General features: G+C 39.1%; 1 protein-coding gene across 8 annotated transcripts in view; it reads left to right on the top strand.

Moving 5' to 3' along the window:
- ROBO1 (roundabout guidance receptor 1) overlaps positions 1-27,176 on the top strand; it is a 1,316,070-nt gene that overhangs the window by 918,079 nt on the left and 370,815 nt on the right. For all 8 annotated transcript variants that reach the window (XM_080657733.1, XM_080657738.1, XM_080657736.1 and 5 more), the window contains one exon: positions 15,727-16,053. In XM_080657733.1, coding sequence (XP_080513859.1) covers positions 15,727-16,053 — 327 coding nt within the window. The remainder of the gene's footprint in view (positions 1-15,726; positions 16,054-27,176) is intronic.

The following is a 27,176-nucleotide window of genomic DNA, read 5'->3' as shown; positions in this document are numbered from 1 at the left end:
GACCGTTGTTCTGGGGCTTGCAGCTGTTCTGTGGGTGCCGCAGTTGTGGATTCTCTGGTTTCCGACAATCTCCACTTTCCCGTTCAAGATGGCGCAAACTCCTCTTCGGAGCCTGTTGCTCCGGGAGGGGACCCAGCCGCAGTGGGGACTTCCAGGTCAGGGGAACCCCATCTAGCAGTCCCCCACCTTCTTCTGGAGTTTAGCTGTCCCTTAACTTGCTAAGAAACATTCCTCATGTGACCCTCAGCTGTTCTTTCTTTCTGCTCTGGGACAAGGCTTGGAACACGTCTGTCTATTCCGCTGCCATTTTTCCTCCCCCTGGATGTTGTTTTTAAATAATTTCTCCCTTCAGTTTCGTTTCCCTCCCCTCCCCTCCCCTCCCCTCCCCTCCCCTCCCCTCCCCCCTTCTCTCCCCTCCTCTCCCCTCCCCTCCCTTCCCCTCCCCTCCCCTCCCCTCTTCTTTTTTGCTGCTGTTGTTGTCATTTATTATTATTACTGGGGGCCTGGTGCACGAAATTCATGCACGGTGAGTCCCTCAGCCCGACCTGCTCCCTTTTCAATCTGGGAGCTCTCAGGGGGATCCCCAACTGATGGCTTAGGCCTGCTCCCTGTGGTTCTCTGCTCTCGGCGGACCTGCCTGCTTGATGCCACCACAGGCCCTGGTGTCTGCTCTCTGTGGGGGCCCTGCGGGGTACTGCTTGCTCCTTGCTGCCACGGCCAGGTGCAAGCAGGGCCCTGCTGTCTGCTCCCCCGCAGTCTGCTGTCTGCTCGCTCAGCATTGGGGGACATTCCTACCCCACCCCCGGCCGCTTGCACGTGCCAGCTCAGAGCACCTGGGTTCTGGGGATGTTCCCACCCCGCCCCCAGTTCCTGCAAGCGTAGGCCTGGAGTGGCTGGGGGTCGTTCCTGGACCCTGGCTGCTCTGTGCCTATGCGTGGGCCTACAGGCTCAGGGTGGCCTGTGTCCTGAGGACGCCCATCCCCGGGACCCAGGCCGCTTGGCACCGGCGTGCATGCAAGCGGCCGCCTCACCCCCAGACACTCAGCGCCTACGTATGCAAATTAACCTTCCATCTTTGTCGTACTAATTTGCATATTCACTTCTGATTGTCTGGTGGGCATTGCAAAGTGATGGTCAATTTGCATCTTTCTCTTTTATTAGTGTAGATTATTTAAATCTTTATTGTCAAGAGTATTACAGATGTCCTTCTTTTTCCTCCCATTGCCCCCCTCCATCCAGTTTCCACCCTTCCCTAGGCCTTCACCATCCTACTGTCTCTGTCCATAGGTGAGATCTTTGGTTAATCTCTTTCCACCCCCCAATCCCCTTCCCTCTGAGATTCCTCAGTCTGTTCCATGTTTCCATGCTTCTGATTCTGTTTCATTCACCAGTTTATTCATTAGATTTCTTGTTCATTTATTTTGATTTTTATATTCAGTTGTTGATAGATATGTATTTATTGCCATTTTGTTCATATTTTTTAACTTCTTTTTTTCTTCTTCTTCTTCCTCTTCAACATTTCATGTAATACTGCTTTGGTGGTGATGAACTCTTTTAGCTTTTTCTTGTCTGTGAAGCTCTTTATCTGCCCTTCATTTCTGAATGATAGCTTTGTTGGGTATAATAATCTTAGTTGTAGGTTCTTGCTATTCATCACTTTGAATATTTCTTGCCACTCCCTTCTGGCCTGCAAAGTTTCTGTTAAGAAATCAGCTGACAGTTATATGGTCGCTCCCTTGTAGGTAACTAACTAATTTTCTCTTGCTGCTTTTAAGATTCTCTTTGTCTTTAACCCTTGACTTTTTAATTATGATGTGTCTTGGTGTGGGCCTCTTTTGGTTCCTCTTGTTTGGGACTCTCTGCTCTTCCTGGACTTAAAAGTCCATTTCCTTCACCAGGTTGGGAAAGTTTCCTGTCATTATTTCTTCCAGTAGGTTTTCAATATCTTGCTCTCTCTCTTCTCTTTCTGGCTCCCCCATAATGTGAATGTTGATATGCTTGAAGTTGTCCCAGAGGCTCCTTAAACTATCTTGATAGTTTGGATTCTTTTTCTTTTTGCTCTTCTGATTGGATGTTTTTTGCTTCCTCATATTCCAACTGGTTGATTTGATTTTTTGGACTGCACTGCTCTACTGTTGAATCCCTGTAAATTATTCTTTATTTCATTAGTGTATGCTTACTTTCTGACTGGTCCCTTTTCATGTCTTTGACCTTCTCACTAAGATCCATGAAAGTATCATTAAGATCCTTGAATCTCCCATGAAGATCCTTGAATAACCTTACAAGATGATTTTGAACTCTGTCCAGTAGTTTGCTTGATTCCATTTCTTTCATTTGTGACATGCTTCTTTGTCTCCACATTTTGTCTGCTTCCCTGTGTTTGTTTCTATGTATTAGGTAGAGCTGCTATGTCTCCTGGAATTGGTAACAGTGGTCTTGTGTAGTATGTGTCCTGTAGGGCCCAGTAGCTCAGCCTCCCCAGTCACCTAAGCTGGGCGAGCTGGGCACTCTAGGTGAGCCCCTATGTGGACTGTGTGCACAGCCTTGATTGTTGTTGGTAGCTCTTGTAGGAATTGACCTCCAGGCCAATTGGCTGTGAGGACCTGCTGTGACTACAGTGGGAGAGCTGCTGTTGAGAAAACATCCCTCTGGAGCAGGACTTGCTTCAGTGTGGCTTTGGTGCTCACTGAGTCTTCCCCTTGAGTGTGTCACTTATGGATGTGTAGAGTTGTAATCTGCTATGGTCTAAAGCTCTCCACTGGGTGTACTGGGACTAGGGCCCCCAGGGAGGTGCAAAGTCAGCCACTGCCTGGGAACACCCAGCAGGAGCTATTTGTATTGGGCTTGGAAGTGTCCAGGTGAGGCCCTGCTGTGAAGCAAAGCAGGATGGTGCTAGTACCAGGATCTTGGACCTTTTATTGATAGGTGTGGGGCATGCTCTCATCAGCTATATGATGATTTCTTGAGAGATTTTTAGCAAAGTCTGAAGCCTGAACAATACAGGCCATTCATATGGAAAAGCTGCTGTAAACAGGTTGGGTGGAGCTGCAAATTTGATGGGGTGCAGTTTCAAGGAATCATTAGGGCAGAGCAAACAGTATGGACCATGATGATGGAAACTCAGATATGGCTGCCAGTTAGCCTTGCTACTGGGGATTTCCCAACACAGGAACAATGACCCCTGCAAGCACCTCTGTCTGGTAGAAAACTGCCTCTGAGTTCCTGCCCCAATGCCAGACAGTCCAGTTCCTTCCCGTATGTGTCTGGGTCCCACAGTGCCTCCTGGCACTGGAGCTCATAGTAAGCGGGACTTTGTAAGTTCATGACCCAGCCCTTTAAAAGGAACACCCTAGTCTCCAGCAGCCTCCATGTCACTCAGCCTCAATCCTCTCTGGTTTTTATAGCCTGCATTTATGGGGACTTCTCTTCCCAGCTCTGGGACCCTGGGCTGGGGGTCTGGTGTATGGGACCCCTTGCTTCGCACTGGTGGCCTCTGCAGAGTCGATCTCCCTTCTGATTACAAAAATGGCATACATGGATGTCGGACTAGCCTGTTCTTCACCTCCACCCTTCCTACCGGTCTCAATGTGCTTTCTTCTTCTCTAGTTGTAGGACTTCCATTCAGCCAGATTTCAGGCAGTTTTGAATGATGGTTGTTCTGTATTTAGTTGTAATTTTGATGTTGTGGGCGGTGGCAAGTACAGGCATTTACCTACACTGTTATCTCGGTTCTTTCCTTTATTTTCTTTTTCCATTATCTATTCATTCATTCAACAAATGTTTGTTGAGTACCTGCTGAGTTCTAGATGATGTTATAAGCATTGGAGATGGAGAAATATTTTAGTGGTCTAAATTAAATGTGACTAAACACTAGTATTTCAATATTATAAATGCTTTCTAAACAAAATTGACAATATGGCCCTTTCCTTTCAAAATTAATTAAACCACCATCAAAATAATGATTCAAAGTTTTATATTTTCCTTTTAAAGTTGCATTTGAATAACAAAATGTTAAATGGATATAGGCATCATATTAATACAGTTGAGAAAAATCTCAGGGAAAAAAAATAATACCATACCTCTATTTCAAAAGAAAAAAGAAAAGTACAAACTTACCTACCCCCCCTCTCGCCCCCCCCCCCCAAAAAAAAAAAAGTAAGAAAGAGAGAGAGCAACAATTCTCAACTCAGGGTGTAAAAAAGGGAAAAAATGCTTTGGAAAATAACTTTGCATCAAAAGTTGTATATTATTTTATGGTAGATTTTCTGCTTTTGGTTCTAATACATATAGCTTTGTTTGACTGATGAATTATGTACTTACCCCTTTAGAAAATAAAGATTGCTGAATAGATTTTAAGTTAATATTTGGAATTCCCTTTAAGTCTCCATATCTTGTATGTCACAGGATTAGAATATGTCTCTCAGCATCCTTTGTCAAGGTGCTTCTTAGGATCTGGAATAACTAAATTAGAGATACAATGAGAGAGAAATGGGGATGATACAAGGGAGGTAAAGATGACAGTTGACTAATGTGTAAGCGAGTTTCTTTAGAAATTTTCAATCATGTCAGAAGTACTGACTGAGTTTAAAAAAAGTGACGTTGACTACATTCCTTTAAGGATTTCTCCCTAATCCTTTAAAAGGCTGTTTTAGCTATTTTGTTTTTCAAGTGTAAATGTCCTTAGACAGCTATCCTTCAAATTGTTGTTCCATATTCCAACTTGCAAACACCTAGATTCATAGGTTTTTAAAAATATGTCTCAGAAATATGCATGACTACCTAATTCAAAAAGTAAAGTTGAAGCTTTATTTTAGTGCTTTAATTGATTTTAGGCTATTGATTCAGTTAATTATATCTGTGATGTAGAGATTCTGTGAACATCCAATGCAGCTCTTTAGAGAAAGAATTGACTTAAATATTTATTTTAAATAAAAAGTAAGATTAATTTCAGAATCATGATTTCCCTTCAGAAATTTAAATTCAGGACAGAGGAAATTTGTTAAGCAAGGTTTATTTTATACAGTTATAGGAGTAATTTTGAGTTCCATTTCAATAAGGAAGTCTGCTCATGTTCTCTATATTGAGGTTCTAGTTGGCTCAAATGTATAACTCTCTTCTATTCCATATTATATATTAAGAAATGAAGTGTGGATTAACATTGTTTTGTAATGCCATGTCATTTGTCCTAATATGTTGAAAATCCAATGTTGGGAGGAACTAGATTTCTTTCGCAATAACGAAATTCACAGGACCACCCAAAAACTGTTTTTCACAGTACAGAATGCTGTCCAAAATTCTTTGTTTTTGAAAAAATGGTCGTAAAACCTGAAATAAGCTATTGTATTATTATACCTTAACATTTTTGTCTATTCAGATAAGCATTAGTAAATATAGTGTTATTTGTGAATTTTCATAACCTTGATGTATTTACAGAGTTGACTTGGTGTATCATTCGGCACAACTACAAACTTCATCTATCTAGGATTTCTTATTTATAATGGAAAGGAAGAAAAAGATAATACTTTTCTACTCTCAGTAATATTTAAAAAGCATTCATGTGTCTTTTAAATTTTGAAAGTCACACATTTAGTCAATGGATCTATATGGGATATTTACACAAGGAACAGATGTTTTCTTTAGCTGGCTTTAGCGAGAGTCAACCACTAATGATTCTTAGTACCAATAAGTTGGCTGGGCATAGTGCTCTAGTTTTATTTTTTATGTATTATGAAAGATGTTTTACAGTGTAAATAAAAATTTATTTTGAGTTAAATTCTCAACTAAAATGGGAGACTGGCTTAATTTGCAACTTACAAATTTAGGGAAAAAGTAATTGATTCTCCATCTATAATAATAAAAGGGTAATATGCTAATTCGACTGGACATCCTTCCGGACGAAGCCAGGGCCGGAGGGAAGCCACCTGGGTCCCGGATGCCTGCTGGTGGCCGGAGGGAAGCCTGGGTCCTGGGTGCTGGAGGGAAGCCGGTGCCGGCAGCTGGGGGAAGGAAGGTCTAGTCTTGCATGAATTTTCGTGCATTGGGCCTCTAGTAAATAATAAGAACTGTAATGTAATTTCTGGAGAGCATGGTGGGGGAGAGTCATAAAATCAAACAATGGTGCTTACATTAACTTCCACATACTACATTAATGGTTCCAACCATGAAACAATGTAATATTATGTTATGCATCAGTGATTATGCTAACCTATAAAGTAGAGATACTATTTTTATACTCATTTTACACATGAGGAAACTCACATTCAAGTTCACACAGCTAGCAGTAGTAAAGCCTAGATTTGAACCCAGGCAACTTGAATCCATTCCTTAGATTTAATAAACTTTCCCCACAAAATGCTACATTACTTTGTGTTTTTTTTGTTTTTGATTTTGCCTATGCTTTTCCTTCCTTCCAGAAATCAGTTTCTTCTACTACTGCCTGTCTTTGTATGGCTCTTATTTTTCAATATTATCCTTGTTAATATTTCTGTCTTCCATGGTGAATTGTAGGCTATGAAGGTCAGGAATTTTATTTTATACTAGAGTCCTGGTGCACAGAATTTGTGCACGGGGGTGGGTGGTCCCTCAGCCCGGCCTTCACCCTCTCCAATCCGGGACCCCACTGGGGATGTGTGACTGCCTCTCGCAATCCGGGACCGCTGGCTCCTAACCGCTTGCCTGCCTGCCTGCCTGATTGCCCCTAACCCCTCTGCCTGCCTACCTGATCACCCCTAACCACCTCTGCCTGCCTGCCTGAATGCCCCTAACTGCTCCCCTGCTGGCCTGATCACCCCTAACTGCCTCTGCCTTGCCCCACACCTGGGACCCAGGATTCCCTCCTCCAGCCTGTCGCAGGCACCTGGGACCTGGGCTTCCCTCCCTCTGGCTGACCGCAGGCACCCAGGACCCAGGCCTGCTTCGCCTGGGCCGGCTGCAGCTGTAGGCACATGGGACTGCAGGGCAGGTGGCTTGTCCCTCTCCCGGGCCGCAGGTGCTGGCTCCTGGGACCATGGGGTGGGCGGCTTGTCCCTCTCCCAGGCTGCAGGTGCTGGCTCCTGGGACCATGGGGTGGGCGGCTTGTCCCTCTCCCAGGCCGCAGGTGCTGGCTCCTGGGACCATGGGGTGGGCGGCTTGTCCCTCTCCCAGGCTGCAGGCGCAGGCGCAGCCCTGGCACCCCGGACCGAGGGGCGGGCGGCTTGTCCCTCTCCTGTGTTGCAGATGCAGACGCAGCCGCAGGCACCCAGGACTGTGGGGTGAGTGGTTTGCTGCTCTCCTGGGCTACAGCCCCAGCCACTGGCACCTGGGACCATGGGGTGTGTGGCTTGTCCCTCTCCTGGGTTGCAGCCTGGCTGGTCCCATTCCTCTCTCACGAGCTCATTTGTGCCTGGCAGGTCCCATTCCTCTCTCCCCAGTGTTACGTGTCTGATCTGTTATGGCATGATGGCATGATGGTGTGAGGGTGTGATGACCATTTGCATATTAGCTCTTTATTATATAGGATTTCTTTGTGTTGTCAATGCTTACTATTATTCTTAATACAATATGGAAGTAAACTGATGGAGAGGCAAGTGAGAGATATATTTTAAGATATGTAGATCTTTTTGTTTGGCAGTTTACAGACAGTAAAAATTCTTATATTTCAATGTTAATTGAAATTTTACTAAAGGGAAAATAGAAGCATGAACTCAGCTAACCAACTTCAACCCTCCTGTCCCTTTTGTTCTCGTTTAGAGTGAAATCCTGCCTGATAGGAGTAGGCTCAGGCAGTTCATGCAGCTAATGCCCTGGTAGCTTCTGCAATATTTGGGTCTCGGGACAGAAGTCTCTTCTACTTAGAGTTGATACTGTTAAAAATTGTGGAGGAGGACAAACAATATTGTATCTAAAATTTTACTTATGTTACTGTCAGTCAGTCTTTCTCATATCTCTGGGAATACAGCCATATTATAAAAAACTAGAATCCCAGTGCATGAAATTTGTGCACAGGGTTGGGGGCTTCCTCAGCCCAGCCTGCACCCTCTCGCAATCTGGGACCCCTCGGGGGATGTCCGACTGCCGGTTTAGGCCCGATCCTGCAGGCAGTCGGACACCTCTCTCACAATCCGGGACTGCTGGCTCCTAACCACTTGTCTGCCTGGCTGATCACCCCTAACCACTTGGCCTGCCTGCCTGATGCCCCTAACTGCTTGCCTGCCTGCCTGATTGCCCCTGACTGCTCACCTGCTTGCCTGATAGCCCCTAACCACTCTGCCTGCTTGCCTGATTGCCCCTAACCACTCGCCTGCCTGCCTGATCGCCCCTAACCATTCGCCTGCCTGCCTGATCACCCCTAACCACTCTGCCTGCCTGCCTGATAGACCCTAACTGCCTCTGCCTTGGCTCCCACCACCACGGCTTCATCTGGAAGGATGTCCAGAATGACGTCTGGAATGTTGTTTGGCTGTCTGGTCTAATTAGTATATTACACTTTTATTATTATAAATTCTATAGGCATATTACAAAGGGAATTCACTCCTAGAAGTCTGTTCACTTCTATTTTGGTAATAATTTTAGGTGATAACAGATACTGTCCATGGCACTCAGTTAATTATTAACATCATTCTAAATTTTGGCTCAAACCCTCCCTTATCCAGTCTTTAGGTAGAATTATAATAAAAGGAAAATGGCATGAAGCATCATCATGTTGCTATCTTAATGCATTCTGTTTTTCTTGTATTTCTTTTTTCCATGTAATTCTGGTGAAACCACGTAGTTTTTGTGTAATCTGTGGTCTGTTTTCATACTTATTCCTGTGGGAAGTATGAGCGTTAGGAAGTGTATGTAACTCAGTAGAGGACATTTAAGTCTACTCTCTACACAATGAGTAATTAAAGGGTGCTGTCTTCTTATTTTTAACAAAAATTTCTTTGTAGGATGAAATTCTGACAGGAAAATTATAGAATTTTCCCCACAATCAGATTTATGTTAATAATTGGAGGCTGTCTACTCTTTAAAATGTAAATGGGGTTTATATAAGAAGGTTTAAGAGGCAGTACTCTGTTAAGAATATAGGTATTCTTTTACCAATATAGGTATGTTGTCAAGGCAAATATATATACTCACACCCCCTACCTTGGACAAATGTCACCAAATTGTCTATTAATATTTATTATGCATCTGTAAGCTACTCACTGAACCTGTTTTCTCTTGTGCTTCTATCAATTTTATAACTTTTTTTTTTTTGCTACAAGGTGTTTTGTATATGATATAAATGCACATTTTAATCATTTTAATGTTACCCACCAAAGAATATGAAAAAGAAATTTGTATCAAAACAAGACTTTGTTAATAAAATAAATACTGTTTCACTCAATCTACTATGAAGAAACAGACTTGAAAACACAAATAAACAAAACCCTGAGGTAAATGTTATTGCCATGCTGGAAAAAAGAATAAAATCATATATATGAAAAAAGAATAAAATTATATATGTGTATGTGTTTTACATACCTCAGCAGAATGTTAACATGATCAGAATTGTACATGGTTACTTGCTTGTATGTCTGTAAATGTGATGTCTTAAAGGGGGAACAGTTTATAATCCAACTAGGAGTTTGGTTTCCTCATCATAAATCTCATGTGACTTTGATATATTTCTTTGAAATACTTAGCATTTATGTGTGTATCTTTCTCCAGCTGTGGTTGTGTAAATATTTAGTTATTTCAGTTACTGGTATTTATATTTTATCTTCCAAATGGGCAGTTGTTGAAGGAATCCTGCCATGTACTTTTCCCTGATGCTGGCCTTGCTCAAGGCAATCCTGTTATATTCCAAAGGTCCTACCAGGATTCTTGCCAAAGGCAGCTGACATTATCATCCTAGTTTTTGCAAAAACCTCATGCCATCAGTCCCTTTCTTCTTTTATCCTCTTTTAAGATTCCTATGCAGAGTATAGTTGAGACCTAGAAGTTGGTTTTGCCAAGTTTAGTATAAACCTTATATATTATTACATTGAAAAGTATCCAAATTAGCATAATCAGAATGGTGATTGTCAGGTGGCTTGTAGGAACTCAGAATTGATGATTGAAGGGAGAATACGTTTTATGAATAATGAGCCAATAATATCATAGGGAGGTTTGTGACAGTGCAGGTGGACACCTCTTCTAGAGAAGAAGATTGAAATCACTTAAGAGTTTTTCATCTACTCTCTTTTGAGATTCATATATGCTCTTCCCTATTGGGTCCTGCTGTAACTCCCTCAAAGCCTTCTGAAAAAGTGAGTCATGGTTATTGATAGAAGAAGTTAGGTAATTTTTCCATTAGAAAATGTTGGTGAAAAAATTTTGGGAACCAGTGATATTGAATTTTAATTATGCACACAGTGTATAGGAATTGACTTTCTCTGAATGTTAAAAACTGGTAATATAAGAATACTAGGGGACCAGTGCATGAATTCATGCACCTTGAAAGGCACTGTGGGCTGCGAGGCTGTGGTGGGCACAGGGGCGGGTCTCGGCCCACCCTCTGCACCACCACTCCATCACTCCTGCCGTGGCCCCCAGTCCCCTGTCTGCCAGCAACCCTGCTCCCGCTGCCACTCCCACGCGTAGAGCGATTGGGACTGGAGCCAGCAGCGGGTGTGAGTGGGGCGGCGCTGTCAGAGGGTGTGAGCAGTGGTTGCTGCCCCAATCACCCCTCAGGAGCAGGGGAAGGTGGAGAAGCCCTCAAGGGTGATCTGGGCTGGCAGCGGGGGTGAGTGGGGCCGGCACCGGCAGCAGGTGCAAGTGCCAGGTGAGGTGGCGGCGTGTGGGAGTAAAGAATTTTCAGTAACCACCAGAGCCTCACCCTGAGGCTGGCACCCCACCTTGGTCTGGCACCCCTGCTCACCTGTTCCACCATCCCACCATGGCCGACACCCGCCATGTTCTGCATGCGCTCCTGGTGGTCAGTGCATGTCATAGCGACTGGTTGTTTGGTTGTTCCACCGTTTGGTCTATTTGCATTTTAGGTTTTTATATATATAGATTTACTAAAAAATGCAAGATTGTATTTAGAAAAGATGACACAATATAGGGAAAAATTTATATCCTCATTTATTTATCATGAAGGTCATTATTGAGTTAATTGACTATGAAATCCATTGATTTACAGGTAGATATTCTATGCGTGCATGGGAAAAGAACAGCAGTTGCCATCAGGATTGCTTCCTGTTGTTTTTATTACTATATTTAAAAAATATATAAGTAATCAGACTTAACACTTCTATTGTTTGAAACAAGAATGGACAAAGCATGGTTCTTGATATATTTTAACATATTAATCCTAGCAGTATTTATGGAATAGCTGGAGAAAACAAGGGTTTTGAATTTCACTAGGATTAAATCCACCACTGCCACCTTCCAGCTGTATGACTGCTGAGAGTCTCAGTTCCCCCATATGGACACCAGATATAACAACACCTACCCCATAAAGATGTTATAGTGTTAAAGGAGATGATGGATAATTAATATTAGTTTTCTTATTTCATTTTTATCTGCTTAGACTTGATAATAAATAAAAATTATTATAGATTTCATACCGATGATGACTGCCATTTATAATTTTTATTATTGAGGTTGACTAGACACTCATAAATATCACTCAGGAACTGGAAAGTTTCTTTCCTGAAGGTTAAACCTTATGAGAAATGTGAAATTTCTATTTTTTTGTTGTTGTTATGATTTGTAAAGTTATTAGCTCTACAGGCAAGTCATTTTTTGCTAACCCTATTCATTCTCTTCAGATTATTGTATGGTAACAAGGTGTATTTTTTTTTTTTAGGTATGTTCCTTAGAAGCAAGGGTCAGTGGGGATGTCTTATAAACATAAAAAGAGTTCAATGGCTAACCTAGTTTGAGAAATGCTATATATTATACCTGTCTTTTGGCTAATCATAATGTGTATTAGCTAGACCCTGCAATTCTTTTTTTGAGCAATACCTATTAACAATCTGAGGAAAGAATATTTCAAAGAGCATTCTGGAAAATTTAGCCTTTATTGGAATAGAATTTAGCCTTTATTGCTGAAACTCTTCTACTGAGTGCTGCTTTACAAAAATCATGGTGAAAACTTGGGCCTGAGTTAATTCCCAAAAGTCCTTCTGGCTGTGGTCCAGCTCTGTGTTGACTGTAGGTTAGGCATTGAGACATGAGGTCCCCTGCACTTCGTGGAGTCCGGGTGATCTCTAGGTTCTATAATTGGCTGTTACTTCCTCTATACAATCTCCCTAGATGGTTTTATTCTCTCCCATGGTTTCAGTCTCCAGCTTGATTCTCATCTACAATTCCAGCTGAGATTACTTTTCTGAGGTCAAATGTGAATATTCAGTTGGCAACTTGTCATCTCCATTTGAATATTCTAGAAGTACTTCAGATGCTTCATGTCTCATACTGAATAAATCATCACTTGTTCTTCTAATCAAGCCCCACTTTTCCATTCTCTACCCTCATTGGGACTACCCTTCACCTATTGCTCAGATCAGAAATTTGAAACCTCCCTGCCACCTGCTTCTCCATCCTGTGCATTTTTTATTTTCATTACCCATACATTGCCAGTGAATGGATCCTGATGATGTTCTGACTAAATATCTCTAGATTCTTCCTGTTATTTTCCCCTCTGTCTGTCAATATCCAATTCCAAGTTTTGGAATTTATTGCTTGAAGAGTGTAAAAGTGTCCTAACTAATCCCTTCCTACCTTATCCTGCTAAGGTACAAGTTTCATACTACCAATAGCGAGCATTTTAAAATCAAACTTGAGCATGTGATCCCTTGCTTAAAATATTTAAATGTCCTCATTGCCTTCAGTTGGTTCCAGAACTTTGGCTTGATGTACAAATCCCATTATATTATTGCTTCTCGCTACTTCTTCAGGCACATGCTTTCTAATCTCTGACATGAACTTTACACTGAGGCCATATACTAACCTACCTGCAGGTCTTAGTTAACAAGTGTACCATATTCTTTTGTTGCTGTGCCTTTGAATGAAATTATCTCCTTTCTTTTCTTCCTGATTCTTTTTCTGAGGCTCAAGTTTTATGTCTCAGGATGCCTTCTCTGTCTTGCTCAGGTAGTCTTAAGTGTCCTTTTTTGTGTTTTCATAGCAACCTATGCACCCTTATTTCCTACCTGAAATGGACTTTCAGAATTGAAAATAAAATTTGCTGCTCTTGCCAGTTTGGCTTGGTGGATAGAGCGTTAGCCTTTGGACTAAAGGGTGTAGGGTTGGATTCTGGTCAAGCGCATGTACCTGGGTTGCAGGCTTGATCTCTGGCTCCAGGTTGGGTTAGTGTGGGAGGCAACCAATTGATGTGGCTCTCTCACATGGATGTTTCTCTCTCTCTGTCTCTCCCCCTCCCTTCCACTCTCTCTAAAAATCTTTGGAAAAATATCCTCTGGTGAGGATGAAAAAGCAAATAAACAAAAACCCTAAAAATAAAATTTGCTTAAATTGAATATATCTTACCTCAGCAGTTAATACTAATTAATATCCACCTTTCATAATTACAGTCAAAGCAATAGCCAGTACTATATTATAATGCTTTATTTTTTGAAGTTTTATAGCACTTGTAATTGAATAATTTAAAATCTAATTTGAATTTAATTTGACTTGAATATAACCTTTTTGAGAGAGTATGACTTTCTAAGTTGTACTTTTTCTCATGTTGCTGATTTATTTTATCCACGTTTAGAGCCTGGTTTCATTTAAAGAACTTATGCAGTATATCATGCACAAAGCTAAAGCAGTTTGTCCATTTTTGTTTATTACACACACACACACACACACACACACACACACACACACACGTATATATTCATTCCTAGTAGATATAAGCAAATGATAGATCTTTTAGTTTTATCATTTATTTCACTAATAAAAATGTTAATTGCAGTAGTAAAAAATTAAAGATATAAATAAGCCCCATGAAGGACTTATAGTCTAGTGAAGGTTAAATAGTATGCATTTTGGTTACAATTAAAAAAGTAAAATCTTTTAAGTCTCTTTATAAAATGCACAGTTATTAAGCTTAAGAACATTCCACTCAAATAGGTCTTTTCCTGTCAGCACTTCATTCATTTTTTATTCATTCAACACACACCTATTGATTATCTGTAGTATGCTCAGCACTCTGCCAAGTGTACAAGAAGCAATTGAGCAGAATCAGACCCACAGATCTTACAGAGTGAGATGCCAAAGACATAGTATTTAAAGCTGTAATTCTGATCATTTTTACCAAGGATAGCTATGCAGTGTTATTTAGGTTTATAAAAGGAGCCTTGAATTGTTGTAAAGATCAGGGAGACCAGGGATTTGAAAGGAAAGTGGATAGAAACTAGGGAAAGATCATTTTAAGCTCAGACCCTGTGGCAGGCAGACTCTGGAAGGCAGAAGCTCAAAATATTTGTGGAGCTAACAGAAGATTGGGGCAAAGAAAGCAGAGAAGGGGATGGAACAGGAAGAGTCTGGAGAGCTAGATAGGGGAATGAACAGTCTGGCTCTTGTCAGTCTTGTTAAGGACTTTATCTTAAGAGCAATGGGTTTATTTTAAGAGCCATTGAAATAGTGGAGGACCCAGATTGTATTTACATTTCAAAGCCTTCATGGCTACATTGAAGTAAAGCTATTGAAGAGCTTTCCTAAATCCTGGTGGGGATTAATAGGAGCTTGATCTGGGATGGTAGCTGACTGTAGAGATGGAGATGGGTAGATTGATTTGAGAAATTTGGGTGAGGATGAGGTGACAGGAAGGGAGGTATCAAAGAAGAATTTTTTTCTTTAATTTCATTTTTCATTGAGATTGGAACATTAGATGATAATAGGTTTGGAGCACAACTAAATTAAGATGGGTATTTAAATTTGAGAAATCTCTAAGAAATTAACCCATTAAATCTATCTATGGTAGCAATAAGGTAGGAGTATTAAAAATGTGAAACTTAATCCCTGTTTTAGATATTATAATTTCATTGGGAAAATAAGGTATAGACACAAAATATTTAAATGGCGCATATTATCAGGACTTCATTTAGTAATGCATGGGATCTAGAATGTAGCTCCTCACCCAATATCCTTTAGCATTTAATATTATATTTATTTAATTATTTAAACTCAGTTATTTGACATTTCATCTTTGAAGTCTTTTAAAATATCAACATAGTTATTGGAGAGCAATGAACTTATTAATAAAAACTGAAAAAGTATATATACCGGTATATACTTGTATTACTTAGAAAGATATAAAAGTTTCTATAAAATGTTTCACCATATATTTGAATATAAATGCTCCTTAGTATATAGCATATGTTTTGTTTAAGTGCAGATTGATGTGAGTTAAAAAGGAAATTCTAAGAAGTAGTGCCAATTTTTGTAATATTCAACAATTCTCTAATACATTCCTCTGCAAAAGCAGGCACATAAATGGTACAAACAGGTGATGGGTTCTGAGAGGATTTGTGGACAAGAGATTTGAAGAGCAGGCAGTATTTGTACGGGCGAAGTTTAAGCAAGAGCACTTTCTAAGTGGAGGGTCTAAAAGAGTCAGGAGTTGCAAGGTGTCAAGGTGGACCCCAGAAGGATTAGTTAGTGAAGAGGGCAGGACAAGTGGCTTAATAGTACGCAGTGCTTAAACGACAGTGCTAATGCCTTGTCTTCTGTAATAAGACCTTTATTGTTTTCAAGTGATAATATGAAGCTATTTTGTCATTTCTTCTGCAGGCTCCCGTCTTCGTCAGGAAGATTTTCCACCTCGCATTGTTGAACACCCTTCAGACCTAATTGTCTCAAAAGGAGAACCGGCAACTTTGAACTGTAAAGCTGAGGGCCGCCCCACACCGACTATTGAATGGTACAAAGGTGGGGAAAGAGTGGAGACAGACAAAGATGACCCTCGCTCACACCGCATGTTGTTGCCAAGTGGATCTTTATTTTTCTTACGAATTGTACATGGACGAAAAAGTAGGCCAGATGAAGGGGTCTACATCTGTGTAGCAAGGAATTACCTCGGCGAGGCTGTGAGCCACAATGCATCGCTGGAGGTAGCTAGTAAGTAAAAGGGGCTTTCTGTGTTTCTTGGGGGGATGGCAGAGCTGGATCATTTCCCGTGATAAGGGCAATAACAAAAATCAAACCTGTGTCACAGGCTTTACTGCAGGAAAATCTCTAGCTTTGCATATGAATACAATCCACTCTTTATCTGAATTTACTATAGTATTTCTCATTCTAGCTGTTATTCAAGCTTAATTTGGATTTATACATATTTGGTGAAATATTTTACTTATTTTTATTTGGAGCTGTTTTCTGTTGACCATTTGCACTGAAATTGATTCATCCTCCTCCATTGTTAATTTTAAATATATTGAATATAAGTATGTTTTTTTTTAAAAGAATAGTGTGGGATATTTTTCATTAAGAGAAATGCTTTTAACTGGTATTGTAAAGTATGATTTTAAACAATTTCTAATTCTTAGAAATCAATTATACTTTTTGGTAAGCTATATCCAGAGATGTATATGCCTCATATTTTATTATCTTGGCTACTGTAGTGCAACCTGGGAGTGCATGTAAACCTCAGTAGTTCAGTTTCTTTATACAAATACCAAAGGCAGCTCATCTGAAATTACCATAAGAAGAATTTGTTGACTGCTGATTCAATATTTACTTCTAGAGTCTAGATATGTATTATATTTGGATAAGAATTGGGCTTCTCTTATTTTCAATAAACATTTAAGAGGTAGCCAGAAAGTTTCGTTCCTTTGAAAGAATGCCACTGTGTATATGTATATTTTCTAATCCATGTAAATTCTTATTTTCTGCCATATATACATATACATGGCAGAAAATAAGAATTTACATGGATTAGAAAGACAAATGAAATTTAGATCTAATTTATTTTAAGCTTATATATAATTATATGGGAAACTATACATAACTATGTATATATGTAAATGATGATTGATATCTTATAATTTGCGTTCAAGATTTTAATTACATAATCAGTTTTCATAATATCCAACGTTGTCTCCAGCATTCAACTAGAATTTGAATATATAAAATCAGATAACTATACAATTATAGACATATAAAGGAATTTAGAGACAGATTATTTTAACTCAATCATATTATTAATGTGGAATCAGCCCCTGGAAATTTAGATGATTTGATCACACAAAACTAAATAGTACTTTTATGCCAAAGATGTCTGATCTGAGCATAAAATTTAGAGAGATAAAAAAAAATAAAGTAAATTTAAAACTATGTCAGAACTAGCCATTCACATTTTTAAAAACATTTACTTAAAACCCAGGTTTATATTTCTGTATTTGCAGTTAATTGGTGATGAAATTATACTGTCTCATATTGCCTTGATTCTCAGTTTAGTTTGTAGAACTAAATCAGTGAAATGAATAAAATCTATAATTACAACAGAAAGCTATTGCTCTTTATGTTTTTTTAAACCCAACTTTAAATTTAGAGCCAGCAAAAGAAGTTTAAAGGTGCAACTTACAAAAGGACTATGTTTTGATAAAATCATCTTTCAAATGAGCATCTTTTAAACTCTTGACACATTTATATTTAAGGCTAATTATTTCCTGTAGAAATACATTTAAGTTAACATTTGAGAATACATTTAAAGAATCAAGAAAAATGTGCATAACCTAGGCCAACTCCTATATTTGGAAGGTAAGAAACAGGAGATCAGGAGGGAAAAACAGTGATTATTTATTCTTTGAATTATAATTCCTTATAAATGAAGCCTGTACAACAGAAATATTCTAGGTCATCTCCTGTTTCTGTGCTAGTTCCTATTCTACTTATATAATTATGGTTGTCAGAATTAAAAAAAAGGAAGGTTATAAACTTTAATAAAAGGTCTAAGTGCTCACCCCCTAGGTCTTCCTTTTTAAAATACCTCTAGTTTTATCTCAGATGATCAAGATAGCCTTAATGCACTGACTTTCCTCTAATCTGGCTTTTGTATCGATATTTAAAAAAAACACACTAAGTTTCCAGTTAACTTCTATTGCTAAACTAGACATTCTATTACCTTGAGAATTAATTATGGAGAAAACACTTCTTGTCTTAGTCATCAAATATAATATCATGGAATTGAAAGCAGACAAAAGATCATTATGTAACTTTTATCTGTAAAATATATAAATACGTAGTTTCTTTCTTTTTAAAAAAATCTTTTTTTTTTTTTGAGAGTATTATGTCCTCCCCATTTCTCCCCCCCCTCCATTTTCCCCCCTCTATCGGATTCCACCCCACCCCAGGCCTTCACCACCTATTGTCTGTATCCATAGGTATTGCAACATGCATATAACATCTTTGGTTAATCTCTTCCCACCAACCCCATTCCCCTTCCATCTGAGATTCGTCAGTCTGTTCCATGTTTCCATGCCTCTGATTCTATTTTATTCATCAGTTTATTTTGTTCATTAGGTTTCTTGTTCCTTTATTTTGATTTTTAGATTCAATTGTTGATAGGTATTTATTGCCATTTTATTGTTCATGTTCTTCTCCTCCTCCTCCTCTTCCTCCTTCTTCTTTCTCTTCCTCTTCCTCTTTTCTTAAACAGTGCCCTTTAACATTTCACGTAGTACTGGTTTGGTGGTGATGAACTCTTTTAGCCTTATCTTATCTGTGAAGCTCTTTATCTGGCCTTCAGTTATAAATGATAGCTGTGCTGGGTAGAGTAATCTTGGTTGTAGGTCCTTGCTGTTCATCACTTTGAGTATTTCTTGCCACTCCCTGTTTGTGTCACTGGGAGGACTTGACCTCCAGGCCAGTTGGCTTTGAGGACCAGCTGTGTCTACAATGGAAGAGCTACTGTGCTGGAGACACCCCTATGGAGCAGGACTTGCTTCAGTGGAGCTTTGGTGCTCACATAGTCTGCCCCTTGCGTGCGTCATTTGTGGATACGTAGAGTTGCTATCTGGTATGTTCTGAGGCTGTCTACCAAAAGTGCACTGGCTCTAGGGCCTCCTAGGAGGTGCAAAGTCAGCAACTGCTTGGGGCCACCCTGCAGGAGCTAAAGAGAAATCTGTAGGTGGCTGCTACTTATATTGGGCTAGGAAGTACACAGGCAAAGCCCAGCTGTGAAGCAAGGCAGGCTGGTGCCAGTGCTGAGGCTTGGGCCATTTTGGATAGGTTTGGGGCATGCTGACTCTACCTGCTGCTTGTTTAAGAGATTTTTAGCGAAGTCTGGAGCCTGAGCCAGGACAGGCCATTCATATGGAAAATCAGATTTTCATCTGGGGCTGCAGTTTGGATGGGGAGGGGTCTCAGAGAATCACTAGGGTGGAGTGAACATGTGGGCAATGCTGATGGAAATTCAGATATGGCTGCCAGTTAGCTCTGCAATGTGGGGAGGTCCCAGCACAAGTATAATGACCCTTGTGAGTACCTCTGTCTATGAGAAAGCTGCCTCTGAGTTCTTGCCCTGATGCCAGAAAATCCAGTTCCTCCTCATATGTTCCTGGGATCCCCAAAGCCACCACCTGGCACTGGAGCTCAGAAGAAGCGAGACTGTAAGTTCGTGTGCAGCCTTTTAAGAAAAACAACTGGGACTCCATCAGCCTCTGTGTCCCTCAGCCACAATCCCCGCTGGCTTTTACAGCCTGAAGTTATTGGGACTTCTATTCCAAGCTCTGGAATCCTGGGCTGTGGGTCTGGTGTGGGGGCTCTTCATGGGCGGCCTCTGCAGAGATGATCTTCCTCCCAATTAAAGGAACTCTGCACACATGGGTGCTGGGCCAGTGGTTCTTTGCCTCTGCCCCTCCTACCATTCTCAGTGTACTTTCTTCTTTACTTCTCTAGTTGTAGGACTTCCATTCAGCCATATTTCAGGCAATTCTGAATGATGGTTCTGTATTCTAGTTATAATTTTGATGTGGTTGTGGGAGGCGGTGAGTTCAGGTGTTTACCTATGCTGCCATCTTGATCCCTCTTCAATATGTAGTTTCTTAATACGGCATAATTCACATATTTTAGTATGATATACCTCATTATACCTCCAAACTGTTTTCAAGCTCCAGAGAAAAAAGAATATTATAATTTACTGAATAAATTGAGGGAGGGGGAAGGGAACATCTATAATACTTGCAACAATAAAGATAAATTTAAAAAATACTTTAAGATCATATTCAGCAGTAATTCTTATACATGAAAAGGTAGAAATTGTATATTTATCAAATATAGCTTGATATTAATAAGGATAGTTTAATAATAAGGATCCTTATTAGTGATAATAATTATTTAAAATCTTGAAAAAACTGAATAGTGTTTGTTTTTAATAGTTTTATACTGTTGTAATTATAATAATTAAAGGCAAGTTTTTTGGATACATTCTATTATTTGGACATAGCTATGTGGAATAAAATAAGTCCTTAGAGTTAAAATGTGTTTTGTGTATTTAAAAAATTTAGAAACTATTATTTAGTAAATTCATGCTTCAACATAATACAAATAGATATGTAGTAATTGAATTCATATGTGCTTCAGTTATTTATTTTACGCAGTGGTTGCTGTTCATTCACCATTTTTAAATGTGTTTGCGTCCTCAAATCAGAAGAATTCGTATGTTACATAACTAACCAATGTGTTGGGGGAGGGGGCAAAGAAACATGGGTCATATTTAATGTAGGTTAAATCTATAAAGTACTGTTATATTTTTAAATTTTTTTTTCCTGGAGAATGTTACCACTTTTTAAAAAATTTCCTTAGCTTAGGCATCAGAAGTTCAATGAGAACTATCCTTATTCTTCCCAAAGCCTCAGACACAGGAAAGTAAAGATTTCATCAAATTTCTTAGTGAAGCTGTAGCCCAAAATAATAGCATTAACAAAAGTGTCTTGAGGCAACTTTTACAGTACAATAATAGGTAATTCTTTTAAAAACATGTATCTTTGTTTTATTTGCCTTTAAACCAAGTTTTACAGCTGTAACAACAGCTGGGTTTCTTGGTTCCTAACAATTGTCAATCTCTCAAACATTGAAAAAAATGATATGAATATCATTTACTACCTTTGTTTCTATATAGACATTATAATATTCTTGTATATTGTGTTAATATTTACTTAAATTTAAATAATGCACCAAAAGAATTATATTTATTGTTCATTATTAGGATTTTTTATTTTTATTTGAATCCCAATTATAACCAGGTTAGACACAGTATGTAAGGCACTGGCCAACCTTTTGGTGCGGATCCTTGCCAGGTGGTAAAAGCTGTAGTCCTTGTTCTTGAAAACTCAGTTTTGATGCAGTTAAATGGATTCACCAAATTATAAAGCCTAAAAATTAGAATGCTAAGACATAAAGTAGTTATTAACCTAAAGTTTCTACCTGAAATTTTTGAAAATTTATATCTGTAAAGGAAAATAATTCCTATTTACAGATACATTTTTAAAATTTATTTTCTAATATTTATCTTGGTGGGGACATTGAATTGAAACATTTAGAAAATATTGCTGTAACTAAGATTTATGAAAACTCACTATTTAGTTCAGTTTCAAATCCAGCTTTTACCATGGCCTTGCAAGTAAATTTTTATGTTTGTTTTGTATTAGGTCTATTTGAGAGTCTACTAAATGGAAATCATTTATGGATCTATTCTCCCATACCCAATATTACTGATTATAAAATTTAGAACTCCATTTTATGTCAGGCACCATTTTTTTACACAACTTATATTTAATAAGTAATATGATCTTGGGTAGTTGAACTGAATTTTAAGAAAAATTAATTTGAACCTTAACCCTTATGCTTTCCAATGTGGAATATGGCTCTCTACGTCATCTGCTAAGCAGTGCACAGTCAGCATATGGCTATTTGTTTCCCATTTAAGCTGTTGTCTCCTGAGGAAGATAAATTCTCTTTAGGTGAGGCAAACATCTGCTGGCTGTCTTAGCAGCAAAATCACAAAAGAACTGTCTTTCTTGAAAAAAAAAATTCCCCAATTAATCAAAGATTAAGTTAGCTCACATTTTATTAACTGGTGTGCTTTATAATAATAATTACTTTGAGATGACTGTTTGCATTTGGAAGTAATATTTTCCCAAAGATTTTGATACATTATGATCTTTTGTTGTTATTAATATATGATGTTTCTCAATGTGATTTCAAATTTGAATTATACATTTTTTCTCATTTGGGTGAAAATGAGAAAGTTAAGTGACCATGTGTGCTAAGTAGTCATGTATGTATCTAGGTACAATAGAATATCTTTTCAAAATCTGGACCATGGGAGATGGAGGGAAGGATTATTTCTAGAGGTAAAAAGGTTCAGATAAGCAGGTGGAAATAGAATATGCCATTATATTATGAAATATTAATTGATTGCATATGTATGTACATGTGTGTTCACAAACACACATACACACACACGTTGTTCTCTGATAGACGTTTTATCTTTGAAATTGAATGTTTTATATTGCATCTCTAAAATATTCCTTGCTTCCTCTATTTAATTTGTTTTGTCTTTTAAAACACTTGTCATTTCAAGTGCATTAACCAGATTCTAAAACATTTTTATATATCTTATTTTTGTTTTCATATTTAAAGGAAAAAATTTAAAGGTTCATGTAATTTTATGATTTTAAAAAGTCTTTTTACTTTATTGTACATTTATATTCTAAAATGCACTGATTCTTTGTTCCAAAATTAGTTCATGATTGAAATAATGCATATGAAGTGCATAGCAGAAGGACTGGCACATAATTATAAATCATGAATCTGATTGTTGATGCTGTTGTTTTCACTACTTTTTCTTCTTTAGCTCCAGTATGGTCAGATACGCGGATTACTTATACAGATGCGATCAGATGCTTCTGACTTCAAAAATGGAGTCAGTTCATTATCAATTTGAAGTTATTTGTGTTACTATACTAACATTTAAGTAAAATGCTTCAGTAATTAAATTTTCTTAAATTAATTTCTGGCTAATTAAAGCATGTGTTGAATATCTTAAATTCCATCTTGAATGAAAATCAGTGGTATGAGAAATTTACCTTGGATCCTCATTGCTAACACAGGATATGCAAATAGTATTGATTTAAATAATTTTGGTTTAAAAACAAATAAAAATAAAACTTTTTGCAGTTGGGATAACAGTCAATTTTTTTGAAATTTATATATTTACTAGTAGCCCTGTGCATGAATCCGTGCACCAGTAGCTCTCTGCGGGGCCCGGCCGCTCTGCACCCACTACCCAGAGGCTCTTCACGGCCCAGAGGCCCATCTGCGCCCCAGCCTGGCCAGAGGCCCATCCGCAGCCGGGCACGGAATGCTTGCCTCGTCACTGGAGCGACGACGCAAGCGTTTCTCCCCCCACCCCCCTGTCGCTCCGTGCCTGCTGCCCAGAGGCCCTCCACAGCCAGGGTGGAACGCTTGCCTTGTCACCATGGTGACGAAGCAAGCATTCTGCCAGGCTGCTCATGCTGCCCGCTCTCAGCGGCCCCCCCTCTAGGACTGGGGGACTCCGACAGGGCTGAGAGGACTGGGCACCGCCATCTTGTGGCTATGGGCACCGCCATCTTTTGACAGAGTGATGGTTGATTTGCATATTACCTTTTTATTAGGTTAGATTCACTTGCGTAAAGAATCAATATTGCTAAGTTTCGTGACAAGAGTATTTACTAAAACCTTGGGTTTTTACTATTGATCCACATATATTCTTTTGTTGCTGCCTGCTTACAAGAATAACAGAACGATGTGAGTTATAAGTCCATCAGACCACTTGTGGCATCCAAATACCAGATTTCAGTTACATTATGTCTTCATGCAAATGTAATGTGAATTTTGTATTTGTTGGAAAAGTCAGAGCAGCATCCATTGGATATCCCATCAAGAGAGAAGAAGAAAATTGTCATTTTCTTTTGAAATCACACAAAGATTCTTTTTAATTTTTTTTGTTCTGTCTTTCTAAAGAGTATTTAATATGAAATAAAAAGCAAAAACCCATATTCCATAATCCATGTGAGAGAGGGCAGTGATGATGTGCATAAAGGGAAGGTTTGAGTTTCAGTGGGTATTTTGGCAGAAAAGAACAAAGTTTGCTGACCATTTGAATGTGGATGTTAGAGGAGATGGCTGTGTCAGAGAATGTGCTATTCACTCATGAAAGCTAACAGGACATATCCTATCTTAAAACTATTCTTAGTTAAACAACTAAATTATAGGATCAAGATATGACCTTTTTAAAAAATTTGTTTTAAATCCTCACCTGAGAATATATTTTATTGACTTTAGAGAGAGAGGAAAGGGGGAGAGAGAGAAATATCAATCGGTTGCTTCCTTATGGACCCTGACAGAGGATCAAGTCTGGATACCAGGTATGTGCCTTGATGGAAATTGAACTCACACCCTTTTGGTGTATGGGATGACACTCCAACCAACTGAGCCACCTGGCCAGGGATTTGGTTGACTTCTTAACTAGGCAAACTTTTATAGTTTTTCCTTCATTTTACATAACTGTTAGATATTAATATTTAGCAAATTGTAGAAAGATCTTAGAGTCAAGGACACATTTCATACTTTCTTTTCTTTATTCCTAATCACAGGTTAAGGAAGATGATTAATAAGCTTATAGAGATTATCCTATATAATAAAAGCCTAAAATGCTAAGTGTCTGGTCATCCAGTGACTGGTCCGGTGTTCAACCAATCAAAGTGTAATGTGCTAATGATATGCTAAGGCTGCTCAACCACTCACTATGATGTGCACAGACTACCAGGGGGCAGATAGTCGACCAGTTGACCCATTGCTATGACAGGCACTGACCACCAGGAGCAGACACTCCAACCAGTAGGTTAGCTTGCTGCTGGGCTCTGGCTGATCGGGACTGAGGGAGATGGGCCAGACATGCCCTGGAGCCCTCCTGGGCTCCCTCCCCGGCACAATCTTGCACTGCTGGGGTCCCTCAGCCTGGCCTGCACTCTCTCGCAGTCTGGGACCCTTCGGGGGGGTGTCAGAGAACCTGTTTCAGCCTGATCTCACAGGCCACTTCCCTTGGTAGGGTGCCAAATGTAGGGCTCAAGGCTGGTGAGCGCTGCCGTGGCAGCGTGAGCCTCTCCCAATTGGGACTGATTGGGCATGAGCAGTGCGGCCGGGATGAACGGGAGAGGCAGGTAGGAGCTGCAGGTAGGAGGTGCAGGTGGTGTTGGACTGCGGATTTCAGCCCAATCCCTGCAGGCCACCCGGAGGGGCCCCACCCACGCATGAATTCATGCACTGTGCCTCTAGTTTTCACATAACTTTGAAAAACTTTAGTTTACTTCTGATTATAGAACTAATATGTGTTCACTATAAAACACTTTTAAAATACATGCATGCTTTTATGACCTCATTACCTAGAAATAACTGCTGTTAAAATTTTGGTGAATAGTTTCTAGATATCATAACATTTCTATATGTTTTCTAGGAAAAAACATTTTGGTATTCTTTTTCTTTTCTTCCTATCTCGCACCCCCCAAAAAAGATATTGGGAATGTGGAACACCTAGATATGGCATAAAGACTAAATGGAAAAGTGTGCTATCTGGAATAGATGCTACAAAATAGTTTCTATCTGTTGACTATTACTAGATACACCATCCTGGTCCAGGTTCCATTCAGTGAACTTGGGGTTAAAAGTTACATATTCCATTACCAGTCTCATGAGCCACTCCTTTTTTTCTCAGAAAGTTGGTGGTGTTCATACATGCTGACAAGTACTAAGATGATTATTTCAACACTCATAGATACTTAGATATAAAGTCCCTAGGCTTCCAGAGAATCAATTCAGTGTTTAGTTATTTATGGATAATTCTTGGCAGTTTCTCCTCATATCAACAGTACTATCTTTAAAAAATAATAAGATAACAAGGTGGATCTGGTTATCTCTCAGATCTTATCATCATATCACTGCTTCTTTTAATCCTTCTAATGTACTTATGATTAAATGCTAGAAGTCTTTATACATACACAGAATAACTTGAGAACCATTTGAATTTATTTTAAAACTTTTGTTCCAGTGACAAGTTTAATAAAAGATACTGAAAACTTCTTGTATAATTAATTTTAATTAATACAATATAAATTAACTTAGGCTGTCATTAATTATCAATGTCAACATTTTGGTGTCAGGTTAGAATAAAGTGCTGTTGAATGTTTTGGGGGCACAAATGTTTTTCTGTCTCTTTGTTACACAATGTGGGCATTAAAATGTTTTTAGAATGCCAGATTAAATTAAATTAAATTAAATTAAATTATGAAGAATACCAAGATACAGGTTATCCACAAAATTTGGTAGTTTTTCATAAGTAACTTTCTAGGCTTTCTGCTTAGTTCTAGCTATTCAGTGGTGAACAAAAAAGAAATAGTTTCTTTCTTCAAGGAACTTAAAGTATAGTGGGGAGAAGGGTGATGATAGAAAATAATCAGTGACTTCATGGCTAAAAATTATTACAAGTGCCAGGATGGATCGGAGTTAAGTTCAGAGCTGAAATATGTGTGGACATTTCCAAGGTGCAGAGTAAAAGAAAAAGCATTTCAGTCAAAAAGAACAGTGCATCTAAAAGGCCCTGAGAAAATAATAGACTTGGGCATATTTTGGAAAATGAAAAATGATGGACATGAGTAAGGAAAACAGCGAGAGAAATAGTTGGGGGCTAGATCATTGAGAGGCCCACAACCAAGTTAATGGTGTTGGACTGGACATTTAGTGCAGTGAGAGCTGCAGAAAGTTTCAGGCAGTGGTGGAGATGCCATGATTCGATTTACATTTTAAAATGTCACTCATGTGATAGAGTACTGCATGAGTAGAGAATGAGTTGCAGAAAGATTGGACAAAACTAATTAAGAAGCTATGGCAGTATTCCAAGTATGGGATGGTGCTAGAGTGAAGCAAGTGTTATTAAAAATTATGAAGAAAGCCCTGACCGGTTTGGCTCAGTGGATAGAGCGTCGGCCTGCGGACTGAAGGGTCCCGGGTTCGATTCCGGTCAAGGGCATGTACCTGGGTTGCGGGCACATCCCCAGTGGGGGGCGTGCAGGAGGCAGCTGATCGATGTCTCTCTCATCGATGTTTCTAACTTTCTATCCCTCTCTCTTCCTCTCTATAAAAAATCAATAAAATATATTTAAAAAAAATTATGAAGAAAAAAGTGAGGATTAGATGTGAAGATT

The sequence above is a fragment of the Plecotus auritus genome, assembly GCF_963455305.1.
Source record: "Plecotus auritus genome assembly, chromosome: 2".
In the NCBI taxonomy this organism is placed as follows: Eukaryota; Metazoa; Chordata; class Mammalia; order Chiroptera; family Vespertilionidae; genus Plecotus; species Plecotus auritus.
The sequence above is the reverse complement of the archived record's forward strand: the minus strand, read 5'-3'. Positions and strand labels throughout refer to the sequence as shown.